We start from the raw sequence: 18,624 nt of genomic DNA, 5'->3' as shown, positions 1-18,624 counted from the left end.
AAGGCCCAATATATGAAATAAAGTCAGTTCATCCCAATTATTAGAGAATAAATCTAGTTAAGCCAGGGTTGGGAATTGTCATAGTTATGGGGGGAAAAGGACAATAATTGACAATTTTGGTGTGAGAATAATGTAATCTAGTAAGAAAAGATCGATTTAATTGACAAAAAAAATTCTCAAATGGATTCAAACGCATTCCAAAAATAGGCAAATGAGCTTTCTGAATGGCTTTGAAGCTTGAACCTAAATGATGGATGACCTTTAAGTCGAGGATTGTCTTAGTCAATTGAGTTATGCTCGGATGAACAATTCATCATCAAATTTAAGATACATAATTATAGATATAAAATAATTAATAGCATTTAAAATACATAATTATGGATATAAAATAATAAATAGCCAAAAGTCATGAATGTTAAATAATTATATTTATTCTACAAAAGTATGTAAGAGAAACCTAATATGCATATTGGCAGTAGGAGAGGGCAAGGTTGATCTCTAAATTAATAGTACGGAAAAACTGTCGTAGAGTTAGTTTTGAATATCATCCATAGAACATTTAATTACAACAAGAATAAAAAATTGATAGACTAAATGAGAATGAGTAAAACATATGATGCACTATATTACTGCTCGTACCTTTGGAGTACTGCTAACATGGCATGAATAATTTTTCCTGTTCAATCACAGAGTGTTATAGTTGGAAACTCCTCATATTTGCTTCCACGTTGCCAGTAAACTTTTCGTCAATTCATTACAACAGCACCCAACCCGAGCTACTGCGTCTTGCCTTGGAGTACCTGGGTTATCTCCTCTGATCTTGATTGGATTCCTTTTAGATACTCGGTGAGCACGCGCTGTTGGTAAGATCCTCCCTCCTGAAAGATGGACAGAAAAAAATATGAATGGTGTGAAAACATGAATAAGATTGTTGAAATAGAGGAAATGTGACGAAGAAACAACACATAACAGAAGACTGGTATCTGTCTTACTGTTCGTATTAGAGTCCGCTCAATTCGTTTCTTAATGACACTATCTAGTTCATTTGGTAAGACCTCGCCTTTTCCGATGGTTAATCCATTAATCAAGAGCTTGTTCCACTCTTCTTCAGGAGCTGCAAGCAATCATTTTGTTAGGATACCTCCTAACGAGAAAAACTCAAGAACACTCATATACAGAAATATATGGAAATATGTTTTACTAACACGATAAAAGTAACAAGATAACCTAGCTTTTCGAGAGGGCTACTCTCTCCCAAATTCAAAAATCCCACAAAATTCTTCACCCTCTCCTCTCGGCCCCACTCCCTCTATTTATAACTAAAATCTCCAACAAACTTACTACCTATTTATTAATATGCTCCTTATACGATATTAACTTGAACAGGATATGTTCTATAGGTTGTACAACTATGCCCTTGAGTTTCAAGGAAACTAATATGCCTCTTCTAATAACAACTAATTATCCTAACATATCTCTAACTAGGAGTCCTACACATTTCTATTAGGCGGGTTTACTAGAGATGATGGAAGGTTGGAGGTTTAAATTTCCTACCAGCAAGTTGAGTCTAAGAATAATTGATAGAATCAAATATATACCAAACAGCAAGATGACATGTTGGAACATAGAGTTCATATTAGCTTTTTTTCTTTATGAATAACGTTCAATATTCGTTATGCATGAATCTGAGGGTTGGAATATATTTCTGAAAGGTGAATGGGAGAAAAACTATACAGACGAGGTGAAATAAGCCACTTACCTTTGATTATGGTTTCTAAAAACAGTTCAGCTTTCAAGACTTCCTCTCCTGCGAATAGATATAGGATTATTTCAATACCAAAGCAAAATATATAAATAATGCAGGTAGACTATTTACTAGCAGTGGTACTTAGCACTCACAAGGATCAATATTCACTGAGTTTTAAATTAAATTATTAGTACATGATCTTAGGACATTAAACCTCTGGGACATTTACAAGTATTTTAGTGAGAGGTTTTTAACCTAGAAGGTTGTAGCCACCAACCGGTTGGTTGAATCCATGGGTTTCTTTTACACACCCAGACGGCTGAAATTTGGTACAGTGAATTACCCTTCAATAAATTCTACTGTTTTCTTTTCTGAAGTATTTCTTCCCACATTATAGGCGACTAAGCTAAACATTCTCGTTCATACTGAACAATAGGTTAACAGTTGCAAAATTGTTACCTTTCTTTGCATAACTTCTCTTAGAAAGAACTCTGGATGCATAGAGTTGCAAAACCTTTTGTAACATAGCCTCTAACCCTGGCTTGTCTCCATCTTCTTTGGCCTGTACCAATTAAACAAGATTAGCTGTTCTAGGCACCATTGAACTCCATCACTAGTTGCATGCGGCTATCACTAGTCTTTCGCATGGACTAATGAGCAGCAATAGAAGCAAACAGACATAGGATGCAATCTCATCTATACATCTTATTAAACTTTTTAGATAGAAGCAATTAAACCAATGTTCTTGTGCATGTATGATGGTTGCAAATCTCAAATGGAATAAATAAATTAGTACCAGAGTATACTTTCTTGAGTTCAATGATATGGGGGTGGGGATTTAGACCTTTGACCTCTTGATTAATATTATATGCCTTAATCAATTAAGCTATGCAGGTTTAGTCTTGATCTATAATTTTCATGAGGATGAAAATAAGAAGATCGTACAAAACTTACCTGCCGTAGTTGAGCACTAACCTCTGCGAGAAAGCCTTCATCTAATTGCCCTTCTTGCTCCCGATGGATTATTTCCTAATCATCAAATACCTTCTAAGAAAGCTTGATGAAACTAAATCTCATAACAATCAAGACTAATTTTTTTAGATAAGAGAATTTCATAGAAAGGGTCTTCTCTAGAAGCAGCTTGTTAGAGCTTTTTTGTGGCCAATTTGGTTTGAATAAATCAACCGTCTCTTCAACAACAAAGGCCAACATTTTGACGTTATCTTAGACCATGTGTTCAATATTGCTATTTCTTGGTGTAAATTGTCTAACCATTTCAATTCTTATAGTTTTTATTCTCTCTTGGCCAACTGGAGATGTCTTTTGTAACTCCTTTGATCCGGGGCCTCTTTCCCCCTCTTATTTTCTAATTCCATTCAACAATCAAGACTAAATAATATTCCATAAGGACATGATTTAACAGCTAACTTAACGACAGCTAAATCTCAAGAGGAAGAAACTGAAAAGAATCCTAAAAGTAAATATTAGAAGCATTGTTTATTCTGACTCAAATCAGACAGAATGGTAGCAAACAATCCCAATTCCCAAGATACATGCCAACGTCCTAGGTTATTTACAGAGAAAAGCAGGTTAGGGACTCCAAAATTGGACCTTCCTTACTTAACAAGTATATACAAGTTTAATCGAGGTCACAATACAAGGACACGGCATGCAAAATATAAGATATACCTTTTCCATTAGCTTCAGTGCCCCAGGATCCCTGGGTGGCCAAGCTATCTCTTCCACATTGTCAACTACAGGTTTTAGAATCTCCTTAAGAATATCAGTAGATGATTCTATTTTTTCCTGTACAATTTACATTACAAGAAAATAATAAACAACATGACTCGAGCAACCTAATACTATTCATCAATGTGTCTGTCAGTGTGTGTGGGTGTGTATGAGAGAGAGAGAGAGAGAGAGGGACAGTACTTCAGTAGGAACTGTGGATTTTCAGTTTATGGTGGTGGTATGGGATTTATAGTAGGTGTGAAAATCACCCGTTAGATAGAGTATGCTACCGATCAGTTTTTACATCTCATTCCAATGTGTGCTTGAAGGAAGTTTGAGCTTGGTGAAAATGGCAAAAGTATCTTTTGTTTTACATGATTATCAATATCAATTTTAGTCCCTATACTTGAAAGTGTCACATTTTAGTCTTTAAAATTCAAATATCCAATTTTAGTCTCCATACTTTCCATAAATCTTAAGAAGTCCTTCAAATTTATCTTTTACTGGATTTGGTTAAATAACAACAATAATTTTCATGAAAAGAAAATACAATATATGAATATGTTTTTAAAATTTATCGTAAAAATGCTAATAGATAACAAAATGCTTACTAAAAAATGAATGATAAACTAGCATTGGACACTAAATTTATCGCTATTGAAAGTACATGGACTACCACAGTAGTATTTTAACCCAAAAATATATATTCTATATACCTTAGTTTTATGGACAAGGTGATCCACTATACTCATTACTGAGGCAGCCAATTCTTCGTAATCTTTCTGAAAAAGAAAATATAGTATGAACCTAAGAGTGCTTATAAAAGCATGAACAAGAGTTCAGACAAGAAAACAATGTCTAATGCTAAGATGAAAAAAAATCAAGTTAAAACTGAAACCATGCTTTATCGTCCTCTGATTTGCAGGTATCTGTTCTTGCTGCTAGTCGAATCCAGAAATTCTCATTGAAAGCTAGGACATTTTGAAGGACAAGTTTCTGAAGCTGTTTACACATACATGAACAGAGTATATAGCTAGTATTAAATCCTTGTACAGTGGAAAAGAAACGGTGAAACTTTAAAATCTACTTTTTTATATATATAAAAAGCATTTCATCGATAAATGAAATAAGGGAGAAAGTTGAAAACAATTTTGACCTTTAAAGTGAAAGACACCATTAATTAGAATGCCTCATATCAACAAACAATTTCATTTAAGAATTGGCTTAAATCCTATTTTGGTCTCTAAGCTTTTAGGTTATTCCATTTTTGGTCCCTACACTTTCAAATTTTCTGTTTGGTATTTACTATTTACTTTATGTTTGTTTCATTTGGTTCATACACTTTTAAAAGTTTATTTTATTCCAGAGTTAAAAATAACTATTTTGGTTCAAGTTGTTACTTCACGTCAATTGTTCAAATGGATAACAAATCTTTGCCTATGTCTATTAAAATTCTAAGATGAGCACGTGTGGGAACCACATTAGTTGGTTGAGGCAAGTACTAGGTGAACGAGGATTAAATAGTAGAATGATAGTAAGGATTAAAATAACTACTGTTAAATCTTGAGGAAATAAACTAGATAGCCAAAATGGAATAAGTTTGAAAGAAGGGACCCCAAACACTAATAGGTGATTACAAAAAGGATTTCCAATTGAAAACTATATAAAAAAGATTAAAAAAGGGAGCTTAGTTTTGCACCAATACAACCCCGTAGATAGAACCAAATCCATAAAACTACAAAAAAAAGGGAGCTTAGTTCGCCACACAGTGTCTAGAAGAAAAAACACATAATATGGCTAACCAAACAGTTTCAATTCTACCATAAAACAGATGACACCAAAAGAGATGCCAAGATTTCAACCATATTATCAGAGCAGGCTAATGACCAAAGAAAAGCATAATCTTCCAAAATATTACCAATACAATATTCCGATTGCAACTTGCACATGGAAATCCATACAAAAGGGTCAACAAATTATAATAGATAGTGCAATATAAACATGGTGCAATTTGTGGAAAAGAATTACACGAACCTCTATTGAACTTGCATTCCTCAGGGTATCTATCAGTCTATCTACTTCTACAGTCTTCTTGAATGCGTCCTCAGCATCTTGATTGACTGCATATATTAAAGTTCTCCTGTATTAGAGCCAAACGTGCAAATTTACTTCCAATGGTTCCATTACTTAGAGGCAAGAATGAAAATCGATAAACTTTAACTTTAACATAAACAGTTCGTTTCATACATTTTCTTTTACGTGATATTATTAATAACAGGAAAGTCTATCAACCTTACAACTCAAACGTTAAAGCAGCGAAACAAAACATGAGGTGTCCTCAAAATATTGAGAAATCACATTGGGAAAATAAATATCCAGAACTTCTTTGAATGTTTACATTCACTCATCCAATGCTAACCAATTTTTCCACAGTGTACAACTAAGAGCTCCCTACTTTTTTGGCATTCTAAAGAACCTTCAAGGAAAAAAAACTTCATACTTACTGCCTCGATATTAATATTGGTCAAGTTACTACAAAGGACGAAGTTTATAATTTATTTTCTCCTGATAACAAACCAACATTTCATTAGTAGAGGCCGCAACAACAAAGAAGAATGTTAATTTTGTTGGATATGGTCTTGGGTGCTCACTCTCCCATGCAAAACTTACCAGACAAAAAACTACACTTTCTTAGGAATTTTTACCCTTTAGAGAGAGAAGAAAATTGAGACCACCTGATAGAGAGAAGGGGAGTAAAAAATATCGAGGACTGACCAACAAAAGAATCCTTCATCAGTAACAAAAACACAAAAATCTCTTTACTGTGAATGGACCATCCAATCAGAGATGACAAAAAGAAGGCCAAGCACCACTAGAGACTCTAAGTTCGTGAGGGGCAACAAAAGCCCAAGGAGAGAGAGTACACATATCAGATGAAAGCAAAAACAGACCACAAATGCAACATCTCTTCTAGTTCAAAACTTCAAATTGATAAACTTGTGGAAACAATCCCCAAAAGGGCTCATCTCCCACCCATCAATATAGTAATCTATAGGTTTTTACTTCAACCCTTCAACCTACCACTTGAAACCCACTCAAAGGGCTGAACTAACTATGATCCTATAGCACAAAACACACAGTTCCTGGAAGAACACCATAACCATTTAACCAACAATGCTTTATTACTAATCTCAAGTTACTCATGTCTAAACCACAAACCTCAACAGACATCAAAGCTACTCGCACTTAAACAAATGAGATCCATGATTCAAAATTCTCCATTAAGCTCTTTGTTTTTACACACAACCTAGGGAGGAGATTTCTTATACTTTATTCATAAGCATCTTCCTTAAATTATAATTTAATCTCTGTTGCCTTATAGACATGCCAAGTTTCTTACCAAACTTAAATAAAAAGTTTAAGTATCCAAGAGCCTCTGACACTTTTACATATATCAGTTCTTTATTCCAATTCTTGGTTCCACCTTGTACTTGCCAGTGATAGCACTTCTCCATAAAGCTTTTTATTCATTTAAAACCTCCATCTCTATACAGTTGCTCGATCAATAAGGAGAGAATCACTCTTCCACTTGATCAAGTTTGTTTGCTCCTTCATTGTTTAGTCCAAAAAAAAGGAAAGCACTCATTTGTTTGTCTAATTTTTTTGGCAATCGTAGCTGGAAAGAAATGAAAGAAAGAAAATAATATCAGGGAACATCGATGTGATTGCTTCCATTGTAGTAGTTTAGCTATATAATATGGATAAACCTATGGCCTTTTTATCTATCTCACAACTTCTAATCTGAGAATACCATTTCCATCATGGAGAAAGACAGAAGGTTAATAGGATTAATAAGACAAATGAAGATAAAAAGTGCAAATAAATGCGAAGGATCAAGGGAGGAGGATAAAGAAAGTGAAGTCGCTTTTGGTGACAAATTAGAAAAACTTGTTGAAAGAACGATCAATCAATTCTACAAATTAAAGAATACTAGCAAACATGATTCAATCTCAGTTGCAGCTGTGGCTGCAGGCTTGTTACCTCCTCCTGGAGTTAACTGGACTTAAGGGAAATGCTTTGAGATTCCATGTCTTGAAAACTCCAACGTTCCATTTCTGAATCTCTGACATCTAAGTGAAAGGAGAGAGGAAGAGAGGAAAAACATAACACTTCGTGTCAAATAAATAAACCACGCCCATAATTACTAATTGAATTATCTGTCAACACATATGCACGGAGGGAATATAAAGATTATAAAAAGTTAACCATCTAAAAGAGAACCATAATTTTGCGTACAACTGTAATCTCAATTAGGGGGTGGTGCAAAATCCTTGATGAAAAAAGAAATTACCATATGATATTAAAACATACACAATTCAGGTCACCTACGCATACACAGCACATCCAACGGTCTCCATACCAGTTAACTCGAAAATGTATAAACGATATGAAAACTAGAACACTCGATTATCTCGGCAACCAAACAAGAACGAAATAAAAATAAAAACTCGGGCAGAAACTTATGCACAATATTCTTCCAGGATATAAAACAAACGCTCGATTCAGTTCATCTAACTATACTCAACACGTCAACGTTTAACATGCCAGTTTACTCACGATTGCTTAACAGACTTGAAGAGAAGACCGCCTCGATAATATCAGCAAGCAAAATAACAGGAAAATAAATGAAAAAAATACAAAAATACAAAAGAATCAAAACAAGAGCATAAATCTCAATAAAATATACGGAAGGGATATATAAAACAAACACACAATTCAGTTCATCAATGCGTACTCAGCACATTCAACAGGTGTGAAACCAGTTAACGTAAAATGCGTTCACCATTGTGAAAACTAAAAGAACAACACTACAGTCTCGACAACCAAATTAGCAAAGGAATCAAGCGATAAAAAAAGGCAGCAGAACCGTTGATAAACTGCACGCAGAAGAGAGATAGAAGAAGTACCATGGGGTGAGAAGATGAAGCAGAAGGAATGCGAATGAATGGAGGAAGAGAGAGGAAGAAGGAGGCCATGGGAAGTGAAGGAAAGAGCGAGAAAGATTGTGGCGGGAGAGACAGCTAACGACCATTCATTCGGCTTCCACCCAAATCCATTCCTCTCCAACGCAGTGACAATTGAGATTTGGAGCCCAAAGGTTCACTTTCACTCTAAGCCCAATCCATCCTCGACTCCATAATAAGTTATATGCATCACCTCATCCTAAAAGTAACTTTTTCTATGAAACTTCACAAATGTCATTAGAAGTATTCCTCTTATTGCTAAATAATAGAAGTCCTCAAGCAATGTTCATTTCAATCGTGATAGTTTATTTTAAATCTAACAATCAAATATATGAAATGGTTTTGATTCATTTTGAAGTCCTAAGAACCATAAACACGTGTAATGTTAAAATTTAACATATTCACAAGGCTTATAAATGAATGTTTCAATTAAAGTAAATACTATCTTTAAGGCTCGAATCATTTTGCAATGTGTGATGTGTTTCTAATACGACAATGCATGTATTTCATAAGTAAAGATAATCTATAATGTAACCATATATTAGTTTTCATTGTTTTTTAGGATTTGATAGACAACAACAAAAAAAAAATCATATGATTTTTTAGTTGGATTGTTAAGTTTTATTTCTATTTTCTATAACGATAATTTTAGTTATCCTAACATTTTGTACAACAACAAACAAGAAAAAGACAATGTAAAAATTCAAACAAATACAAAATATATTTAAGTTTAGGGTAAATAAAATAAACGCTTTGATTGTATTCTTATCATCAAAATTACAAAAATATTGCTTAACAATGTGATAAGTAGAACACCCTGATAATCTCAAGAGCTAGAAAAGTGTAATAAGTGTCTACGTATTTGATATTCAATTTAACGTGTTTGTAAGGTTTTCAATTTTGTGCTAGATGGGTATTGACTTAAACAATAGTTTTTAAAGTTGATGAATGTAGTTTTTTTTTTCTTTTTTATTTTTGAAATAAGAAAGTAGTGGAATTAACAATGAGAATGTTGTTTGTTTAGTGACAATCCAAGATTCTCACGAGGATATTAACCTACTTGTTTTTAAATGACTATTAAACCATACCGTACTATGCCCTCCCTCTTGCAATACATACTCTGTCTCTACTCTCTACATTCCTAAAAGAAACGTAGAGTTCATCTTCAAATTACTTCTTCGCACTTCACACTCTTCTTTCTATATTTTTGTATTTTTATCAATTATCTTTATTTTACATTTTTAATTTGAAATAAATAAAAAACCATTGCATTCTTAACAAAATCTATACTTCAAATTTAGATTTAAATAAAGTTTAGTTAAATTGAAAAGTTGAAATGCTATTTTGGTCCAATTTATTTAATTATTATAATCTCTGTATTTTTCATAAATCTCCTCAAAATCAATAATGTATGATAAAGAAAAAAAACGAAAAAATTCAACAATCTACTAGATTTATTAATTACTTCTGTGAAAACAAAATTAGTCATTAAGCAAGCATTTAACTGTCCATGAAATCACATCTTAAATGTACTAATTGCTAATACATCATTGTTGAGAAAACCTGTCAATCAGATTTTGGGAGAGAAAAAGGTATTCACATATCCCACTAATTTGACTATAAAAATTGTAGAACTATATCGTCTGAGGCTACTATCTCCAAAATCACCCCTATTCCAATGTGACACATTTCAAATTACGACCAGAGTGCCAAGTGTTGAGATTCGAGAATATGAACTTCCACAAGTCAGTGGCTCCAGAACAACTATCTCCCTAGTATTTAGTCTGTTCCAAAGATAGATCAGAAATGCTATTGATCAAGTCATCAAGTAAATCTTCCTTCAAGTCTTTCGACACACCAAGATTACTGTCCATTGAAGGGACTAATTCAACAGAATTTTCGGTAAGGGCTTTGTTCAGCTGCTCCACGAGCTCATCCTCGACTGGAGGAAAGTTCAAATCCCAGACATGGAAAATATTATTGATTGGCGAATCAGATCCAATTTCTGATAATTCATGCCCAATTCCAGCTTGATTATTCTCATCATTCCCTTCTACTTCCTCTTTGTAAGTTGGTAAAAATGGATTTTTGACAAGAGTAAAAGGCAGAGAAGTATCGATGTCATCATGGTGCATTTGGGGATCTTCCGAAGCTATTCCTGTATCATTCATAGGATGATCTTCTGGCACCATTCTTGTTTCGTTCATAAGATCATCACTATCTCTTGAGGAGAATGTAAGCTCCTTCACATTGTTAGAAGGAAGCATGTCTACATCGATGTCGCCATTACTAGCTCCTGGAACATTATCGCTCAGAGCAAGAGAAGATTCAAAACCTTGAGGATAAAGGTCAATGATTTCTAACAAGGCATCCTTTATGTCGTTCCAATTGCCATCTGAAATATCTGGTACCTCTTTAATCAGGCAAGAATCAACCCAAGCAATGTCTTCAGGAGTAAGACCATCGACTTGCTCTTTAGATTCTGGTCCACTGTCAAGATGAGAAGAAATAGACCCCTCGACCATGCTGTTCCATACAATCATATATGTAAATTTACCAGAAAGACAATGACCAAAGGATGGGAAAAAAAATAAATCAAACACTCTTTTTTAACTACAGGTAACTCTGCTAGTTTCAGTTCACACAAAATGACTACGGTTCTATTATTTGTTTACTATTAAATGATATAATATTAAATTATTTTTCACCCATTTATTTAAGTTTTTTGGGTCAGTTAGTGATTATTTTAATATGACATCAAAAGCAGAAGGTCCATTCCAAAGTAAGTTTAGCTCAATGGTAATTAGCATCCTAACACGTTATTCTTATTTCTTCCTCCAATCCTGAAGTTTTTGTACTAAAAAAAGTGATCAAACCCTACAATGTATTTCCTCTCCAATTCATTTTTATTTTCACTTGTTGGATCTTCTACATATTTCAAGCTCACAAGTGAGAAGTGTTAGATGATATAACATTAAATTTGTCTTCAATCATCAGTTCAAGCTTTTGGGTTAATCATTGATTTATGTGATTTATGATCTACGACAATATGACCAATTTAGGGAGTCTCCATGGGCATATTCGTTGGTACTGAAACTAAGGCTTATCCCACTTTCTTATGGAGACTCCCTTCTCAGTACATGTTTTCCTCTACTTTTAAGTTTTAATGTGGCATTGTTGCTAAATAAATAGAATATGAGCCCCTAATGAGTTTAAGATAGCTAGTTTGATCATTCTAGAACATATTCTTTTGAAGATGGGAGAATTTGATGTAACTTGAGCCTTACATGTTCTCTTGTGGCTTTCTTGCTAATTCTGTACAATAAACTACATTGACATAACTGATAAATAATTTGCTAACGTAATAAAGCAAAGCTAACAAAATCAATTTACCATCCCTAGCGCCAATAATAACTACAGACTGATAATCTGACATCACTCTTAACTCGTGGAGAAATTATTCCAAACAACATTCATACACAAACAAACAAACACAACTCCCAGGCTTGGCTTATAAACTACCCGTTCACGGACCCGAAAGAAAGATGCAGAAGCAACACAATGCATCAAGAAACCACACAAAAGATATTGCATACAGAAAATTAAGATTTATTCCAATGCTGAAGAATATACGTAAACATGAACTACGGAAATTAATGAATAAAGTACCCTAAGCCTGTAGCCCTAGAAATAAAAAAAAAGGACTAGTATATGAGAAATGAAAGAGAAACAAACCTAATGCCAATGGCTATGCGTTTGTGGGCGATATTGCCGTAGCTTCAGTGAGTGAAGATGCAAAATTACGAACGGAACTGCAACGGAATGAGATTGGCGGGAGAACAGCCGCTGAAGAACGAAGATTTGTGAAGTGCGGAAGAAGAAACGGTACATATCGGATCGAAAACGAAAAGGTGAAAGGCAATATTGGGCCATCTAACTAAGCCCAATAGTATTTTGGGCCGAATAAGTAGTGGGCCCCACGTAATATATATATAAAATAAAGGAAAAATGGAAATATTGTGGGGCCCAGGTCCACGACTTCACCAAATCTTTTAAAAATCATATTTATTTTTTAAAAAAAGTTCAAATTTCGAATATACTCCAATTTTTTAGGAATGGTATAGAATGACACATATGACTTTTTCTTCGGCCCAAAATACAATTGGGCTTAGTTAAATGGCCCAATATTGCCTTTCACCTTTTCGTTTTCGATCCGATATGTACCGTTTCTTCTTCCGCACTTCACAAATCTTCGTTCTTCAGCGGCTGTTCTCCCGCGAATCTCATTCCGTTGCAGTTCCGTTCGTAATTTTGCATCTTCACCCACTGAAGCTACGGCAATATCGCCCAAAAACGCATAGCCATTGGCATTAGGTTAGTTTCTCTTTCATTTCTCATTTACTAGTCTTTTTTTTATTTCTAGGGCTACAGGCTTAGGTTACTTTATTCATTAATTTCCGTAGTTCATGTTTGAGTATATTCTTCAGCATTGGAATAAATCTTAATTTTCTGTATTCAATATCTTTTGTGTGATTTCTTGATGCATTCTGTTGCTTCTGCATCTTTCTTTCGGGTCCGTGAACGGTTAAATGCGGGAAGTGGTTTATAAGCCAAGTTTGGGATTTGTGTTTGTTTGTTTGTATATGAATCTTGTTTGGAATAATCTCTCCACGAGTTAAGAGTGATGTCAGATTATCAGTCTGTAGTTATTATTGGCGCTAGGGATGGTAAATTGCTTTTGTTAGCTTTGCTTTATTATGTTAGAAAAATATTTATCAGTTATATCAATGTAGTTTCTATCCTTCGTTGTTCTTGGATTTGTGATGTAAATCAGAACTGGAATTTTATTTCAAATGATAAAAAAACTGTTGAATGACTGCAAAAACCAGATATGAAAGACTTAAACAACAAGAAATCCACAAGAGAACATGTAAGGCTCAAGTTACATCAAATTCCCCCATCTTCAAAAGAACTTGTTCTAGAATGATCAAACTAGCTATCTTAAACTCATTAGGGGCTCATATTCTATTTATTTAGCAACAACGCCACATTAAAACTTAAAAGTAGAGGAAAACATGTACTGAGAAGGGAGTCTCCATAAGAAAGTGGGATAAGCCTTAGTTTCAGTACCAACGAATATGCCCATGGAGACTCCCTAAATTGGTCATATTGTCATAGATCATAAATCACATAAATCAATGATTAACCCAAAAGCTTGAACTGATGAGTGAAGACAAATTTACTGTTATATCATCTAACACCTCATTTTTGGCCATATTCATATTGGTCTCTTTCCATATGACTTTCTGTTGGATTGTATATGTTCCTACCAATTGAGGCCTCTCTAATGGAGGTCTAAACACCTGGTTGAAGTTTCTTGAAGCTTTTTGAATATCCTAATGAACTTCTTGAACTCTACTTGGTGCTGGAAATCATTGAACTTGCTGGGATGGGTAACCTCGCCTCTCATCATTTGTGAGATGAAGGACTTTTGTAGTTATACCAAATAAAACATTTTACCTAGTTGGCCCTCTTTCTTTAGGGGTTTTGTACGGCTTGGTTTTTTGTATGGGTTGTACTCATTTTCCTTCAATGAAACAGTTGTTTCTATAAAAAAAAGTTCTTTTTTATAGAAGGAGAACTGAGTTGGACACAACTTGTTGACCTCCTGAACTGGTAACAACTAAACTTACAGCCAAAAACTAACTAAAATAAACAACTGACACCAACACTAAGCATTAGAGAGTACAATAATGTTAACCACGGATAAAACACTTCAGCTACAAGAAACCAATACACTTGTAAAAATTTAGCAAAAAATCCCCAAGAAAACATGCATGGCTGAGGTTCCCTAATTAGCTAATTATAGGACTATGGTTGAGAATTTTAACGGCTGCACAAGTTAACTGTATAACCTTTTCTGCAAAATTAATAATTAGTTGAAGAACTGTTTCCACAATGATCACTCTTGGTGGGAGTACAGATTACCAGTTATAACTGTGGAATTTACAAAAATCGTTGACATAAATGACTAAATAGTTAAATCGTGAAAGAAGTTGATGCAGCAATATGGATTGTGAATTTTAGAGGATGTTGTTTGTGGATGGTTCACCGCTGGTGAATTCTTAGTTTGGTGACGTGTTGGTAATATTCACTTGAGCCACTCTTGAAATTGCATGAAGAATGTAGTCAAGGAATTGGATAATTATTCTTGGATGTTGGGGGGATGTGGTATTTGTTTTGTTGGAATTTTACTTTGTTGAATGGGAATGGAAATTGGTGTTTTCTATTTGAAGGGAAAAGAAAGAGTTTGGTTTGGATTCATGGATATGAATTTGGGTGTGTGGTTGTTATGTGGACAGGGAGGAGGCAGCATCGGTGTGATATTTTGGTGGTGGTGGTATTTTCACTTATCAGTGGGGATAAGTATTGAAGGATAAGTTTGGAAATGAGTTCAGATAGCAGGAGTCGAAGCAGGAGCAGAAGCAGGAGCCCACTGGATCGTAAGATCCGGTCTGATCGTTTTTCATATCGTGATGCACCATACAGGAGAGAATCACGTCGGGGTTTCAGGTTTCTGATTTTGATAAGTTATTTATATATCTCATTTCTGATGTGTGTAGGCTGGGGAAGAATCTGCAGATGTGTATTTTTTGTTATGCATTCATTTTATTTAATCCTTTTGGGTATATTTCATTCAATCATCAATTATTATCTCGTATCTTATCATTACACACACAGATTCATGTAACAGTCAGACATGGTCATGGAGTCTTATGTTTTAAAGGAATTTATGTAGCCTTTGCATATTGTGCTCAGTTGTTTTTGCATGTTTTGTGTTTGATGAACTTATCGATTCTTTGCATTAACCATGGCTGAGCAGACTTGGAAGTTTCCTGCACAGATGCAATACATATAATTTCCATTATTCCATGTTATACTAATTGCACTGTAATAGTATTTGGTGCTGATTCTGTTTTCTTTGGAGATGATCATATATTGGTATGGAAAAAGAAGTCTTTGTTCTATCATGATATATGTTTGTCATTTAGGGGTTTGGACCAAGGAGTTGGGGGAGTAGTAGTGAAGCATGGAGTTGTGAACTCCATTATTCGTTTGGCTTGAGGAGTTTGTGGATTCCTCAACTAAAAAACATCAATTTTATGTCTTATTAACTTCTTACACGGGACTTCAAGGGTTTGCTCCCTTGATTTCACAACTACTTGGAGTTCACAACTTTGTTCCTTGGCCCAAACACCTCCTTATTGAGTAAGATCTCAAGGGTGGAGTTTGCGTTCACAAGGCAGTTTTGGTGTGCATAAGATTATAAAGTTTTAGACAAGGATACGAGTGTCACTATTATTAATATTGAAAATAGAGACAAAGCTCAATGTACATGAGAGGTATACAAAGAGCAATAGGGGGGAGGGAGAGGATCGGCAGGCGCACCTAGGCATCTCAACTAGCGCTCTCATCACATCCAAAAAGCGAAAATAAAAATCCACATATCAGGTTAATAAAAGCAATACAGCAACACAATATCAAATTAAAGGCCACAATACAAGGCCAAAAAAGATGATAGAAAATAAAAAACTATCCAAATCAGAATCATAAAGCAAGGCAGCAAGCCAAATACAGAACAAAAATAATAATTCTTGATTGAGCAAAAACTATTGGAGCAGAAGACTGATCCAGGAGATATGATAATCTAGAGCTTCAAGGTGGGGAGGCTATAAAGGCTGGCCAATTTAAAACAATCTCCTACAAAGAATAATCCTGAAAATATCTGGATAATGAGCACCATGAAGATGCATCCAAACGAGCATAATCATAGCGTTCCATCCAAGTCAATGAATTATCATAGCATTAGATTATGAAGTTATAAACTGCTTTCTTCAAGGATTCTCATTGTTCCAGTTGTTAGTTGGTGGGAAAAGTCGAAGACTTTGGGGTATTTTGTTGTTGAAGTTCAGAGTGTAGGATTGGTAAGTTTGAGTAATTGTGGACAAATGTAAATGGAAAGCTTGTGTTCAAGTTGTTTTACCCTTTATAACTGTATTAAAAAGAAGTTTAAGGGTGTGTTGCTCTTGCATTGGGACCATATAACGTCGTGAATGAATCCTTTTCTTTTTATTATTAATTTTTTCATTATGTATATCTTTCATCTTTCCATACTTAGCATTGAGCTGCTAATCTTAATCTGATTTCATTGCCAGTCGAGACAATCTTTGCAAGAATTGCAAGCGGCCAGGCCATTTTGCAAGAGAATGTCCCAATGTGGCAATTTGTCACAATTGTGGTCTGCCTGGGTAAGGATACTTGATCTTGTGCTTATGGCCTTTGTGGTCAATTTGGTCACAGAAGTTTATTGGGACACTGCTTGTTTTTTATTTACCTAAATGTTCACCATTCTACTTATTTCTGGCATTTCAATAAGTGGCTTGTTATTTCCATTCTACTTGACATGAGAATTACGGATTTGGTCTGAATATCATTGGCTAGGAGTATTCAATGTTTGTAGTTGACTTAGTGGGGAGTGATTTTGGAAGAGCTAAAATGATATTTTGAAACACGTCTTTAATCACTAAAATTAGTTTTACAATTTTAAATGCAATTCTCGTATCATCAAAATTGGTTTTAAAGGTTTAAAACATGTTTAAGAATGGTTTTGAAAATGACAACACTCTTAGAAGTATACTATTTTGCTTGAGATTTGGAGTTGACTTAGAATACATATTGTAAGATGCTATCAAAGTGGGAATTTGATTATGATTGCATGCTTAGCATGCACATCTTTGAACAATGGTCCTTTTTACTTATGGCCTAGTTTTTAATTGATAAATTCATGATTCTGCGTCTACTAGGCATATTGCTTCAGAGTGCACAACAAAATCACTATGTTGGAACTGCCGAGAACCTGGTCACATGGCAAGTAGCTGTCCCAATGAAGGCATTTGCCACACATGTGGTAAGGCGGGACATCGAGCCAGGGACTGTACAGCTCCTCCCATGCCACCTGGAGACTTGAGGCTTTGCAATAATTGCTACAAGCAAGGTCATATAGCAGCTGATTGTACTAATGAGAAGGCATGCAACAATTGTAGGAAGACAGGCCATCTTGCTCGCGATTGTCCAAATGACCCTATTTGCAACCTGTGTAATGTATCGGGGCATGTCGCCAGACAGTGTCCCAAGTCCAACGTCCTCGGAGACCGGGGAGACCGAGGCATCAGCAGTGGTGGTGGTAGCGGACGTGGTAGTGGTAGTGGTTATCGAGATGTTGTGTGCAGGAACTGTCAGCAACTTGGCCATATGAGTAGGGATTGCATGGGTCCTTTGATGATCTGCCATAATTGCGGGGGACGTGGTCACCTGGCATACGAATGCCCTTCTGGTCGGTTCATGGATCGTTTTCCTAGGAGGTACTGATGATGGAAAGAGCTAAACATGGTTAAGACAAACCCCTTCGGATTTTGCTTCGAGTTTAGACAATTCAGGAACTAAACTCTATAGATTGCTCTACTCGTTTACATTGTAGTATTTGGTCGTGCTATTTTACCAAACATTATTTTTCGCTTTAGACAATGAATTTTCAGCATTGTTTTTCAGTATTGTTGATCTTGGTTCTATCTAATAAGACTTTGTTGATTTACCACGTGTGAGTGACCTTGTAAACTATTATGAATTATGACTGATTTTGAGAGGCTTAGTTTCACACTTTTATCCTGCATCATTACACATCTGAATTTCAAGTCAACATCCGAGTTTTTGTAACTTTTTGTTTATTATTTCTCGTGGCCTTCAATTTCATCGCTCTGCCTACTCTCCCAATGGTATTTTTCTCCCCTTTTGAAGTCTCCTTTACCTGTTGTGGTGAAAATGTAGGAAGAACTGGCATTAAATTACAAAATGAAGAAAGAAAAAAGTTTATTAATGTCAACAAATATACTAATATGGAATAAATTAGGTTATAATCTCATTGTTCCTGACTTTTTGGTGCCTCTATACAATCTTCCAATGAACTTGTATGAAAGAGCGTCATGGCCACAATAATCCGAATGAGATCTTATATCAATTCTAATGGCTAAAATGGTGGAACAAAAATAATTAAATCAATAAATC

The 18,624-nt window shown here is 34.9% G+C and overlaps 3 protein-coding genes across 6 annotated transcripts; 1 reads left to right on the top strand and 2 right to left on the bottom strand.

The window, feature by feature from the left end:
* Window positions 1–396: 396 nt before the first annotated feature.
* On the bottom strand, window positions 397–8,647 carry LOC101218799. 4 transcript variants are annotated; one of them, XM_011660253.2, is made up of 11 exons: window positions 8,446–8,647; window positions 7,520–7,608; window positions 5,513–5,618; window positions 4,382–4,480; window positions 4,195–4,260; window positions 3,437–3,553; window positions 2,723–2,776; window positions 2,207–2,309; window positions 1,760–1,807; window positions 993–1,114; window positions 397–878 (listed from the first exon to the last, which is right to left on the bottom strand). In XM_011660253.2, the coding sequence occupies exons 1-11, from the start codon at window positions 8,512–8,514 to the stop codon at window positions 777–779; spliced, it is 975 nt and encodes a 324-aa protein (XP_011658555.1). In that variant the 5' UTR covers window positions 8,515–8,647; the 3' UTR covers window positions 397–776. The 4 variants fall into 4 exon arrangements, with proteins under 4 accessions (XP_011658555.1, XP_011658554.1, XP_011658556.1 ...); XM_011660252.2 differs by having other exon boundaries at window positions 2,702–2,776; window positions 8,446–8,645; XM_011660254.2 differs by lacking the exon at window positions 2,723–2,776.
* A 1,291-nt stretch (window positions 8,648–9,938) lies between these two features.
* LOC101213547 lies at window positions 9,939–12,395 on the bottom strand. Its single transcript, XM_004148490.3, has 2 exons — window positions 12,238–12,395; window positions 9,939–11,028 (listed from the first exon to the last, which is right to left on the bottom strand). The coding sequence occupies exon 2, from the start codon at window positions 11,025–11,027 to the stop codon at window positions 10,275–10,277; it is 753 nt and encodes a 250-aa protein (XP_004148538.1). The 5' UTR covers window position 11,028; window positions 12,238–12,395; the 3' UTR covers window positions 9,939–10,274.
* Window positions 12,396–12,718: 323 nt separating this feature from the next.
* LOC101213305 (zinc finger protein GIS2) lies at window positions 12,719–18,272 on the top strand. Its single transcript, XM_004148489.3, has 4 exons — window positions 12,719–12,876; window positions 14,865–15,075; window positions 16,719–16,811; window positions 17,367–18,272. Exons 2-4 carry the CDS (start codon window positions 14,951–14,953, stop codon window positions 17,929–17,931), a joined length of 783 nt encoding a protein of 260 aa, XP_004148537.1. The 5' UTR covers window positions 12,719–12,876; window positions 14,865–14,950; the 3' UTR covers window positions 17,932–18,272.
* Window positions 18,273–18,624: the final 352 nt, after the last annotated feature.

Source organism: Cucumis sativus, chromosome 7, assembly GCF_000004075.3.
Source record: "Cucumis sativus cultivar 9930 chromosome 7, Cucumber_9930_V3, whole genome shotgun sequence".
NCBI classification, from domain to species: domain Eukaryota; kingdom Viridiplantae; phylum Streptophyta; class Magnoliopsida; order Cucurbitales; family Cucurbitaceae; genus Cucumis; species Cucumis sativus.
Note: the sequence above shows the minus strand (reverse complement) of the source record. Positions and strands in the feature narration are given on the sequence as shown.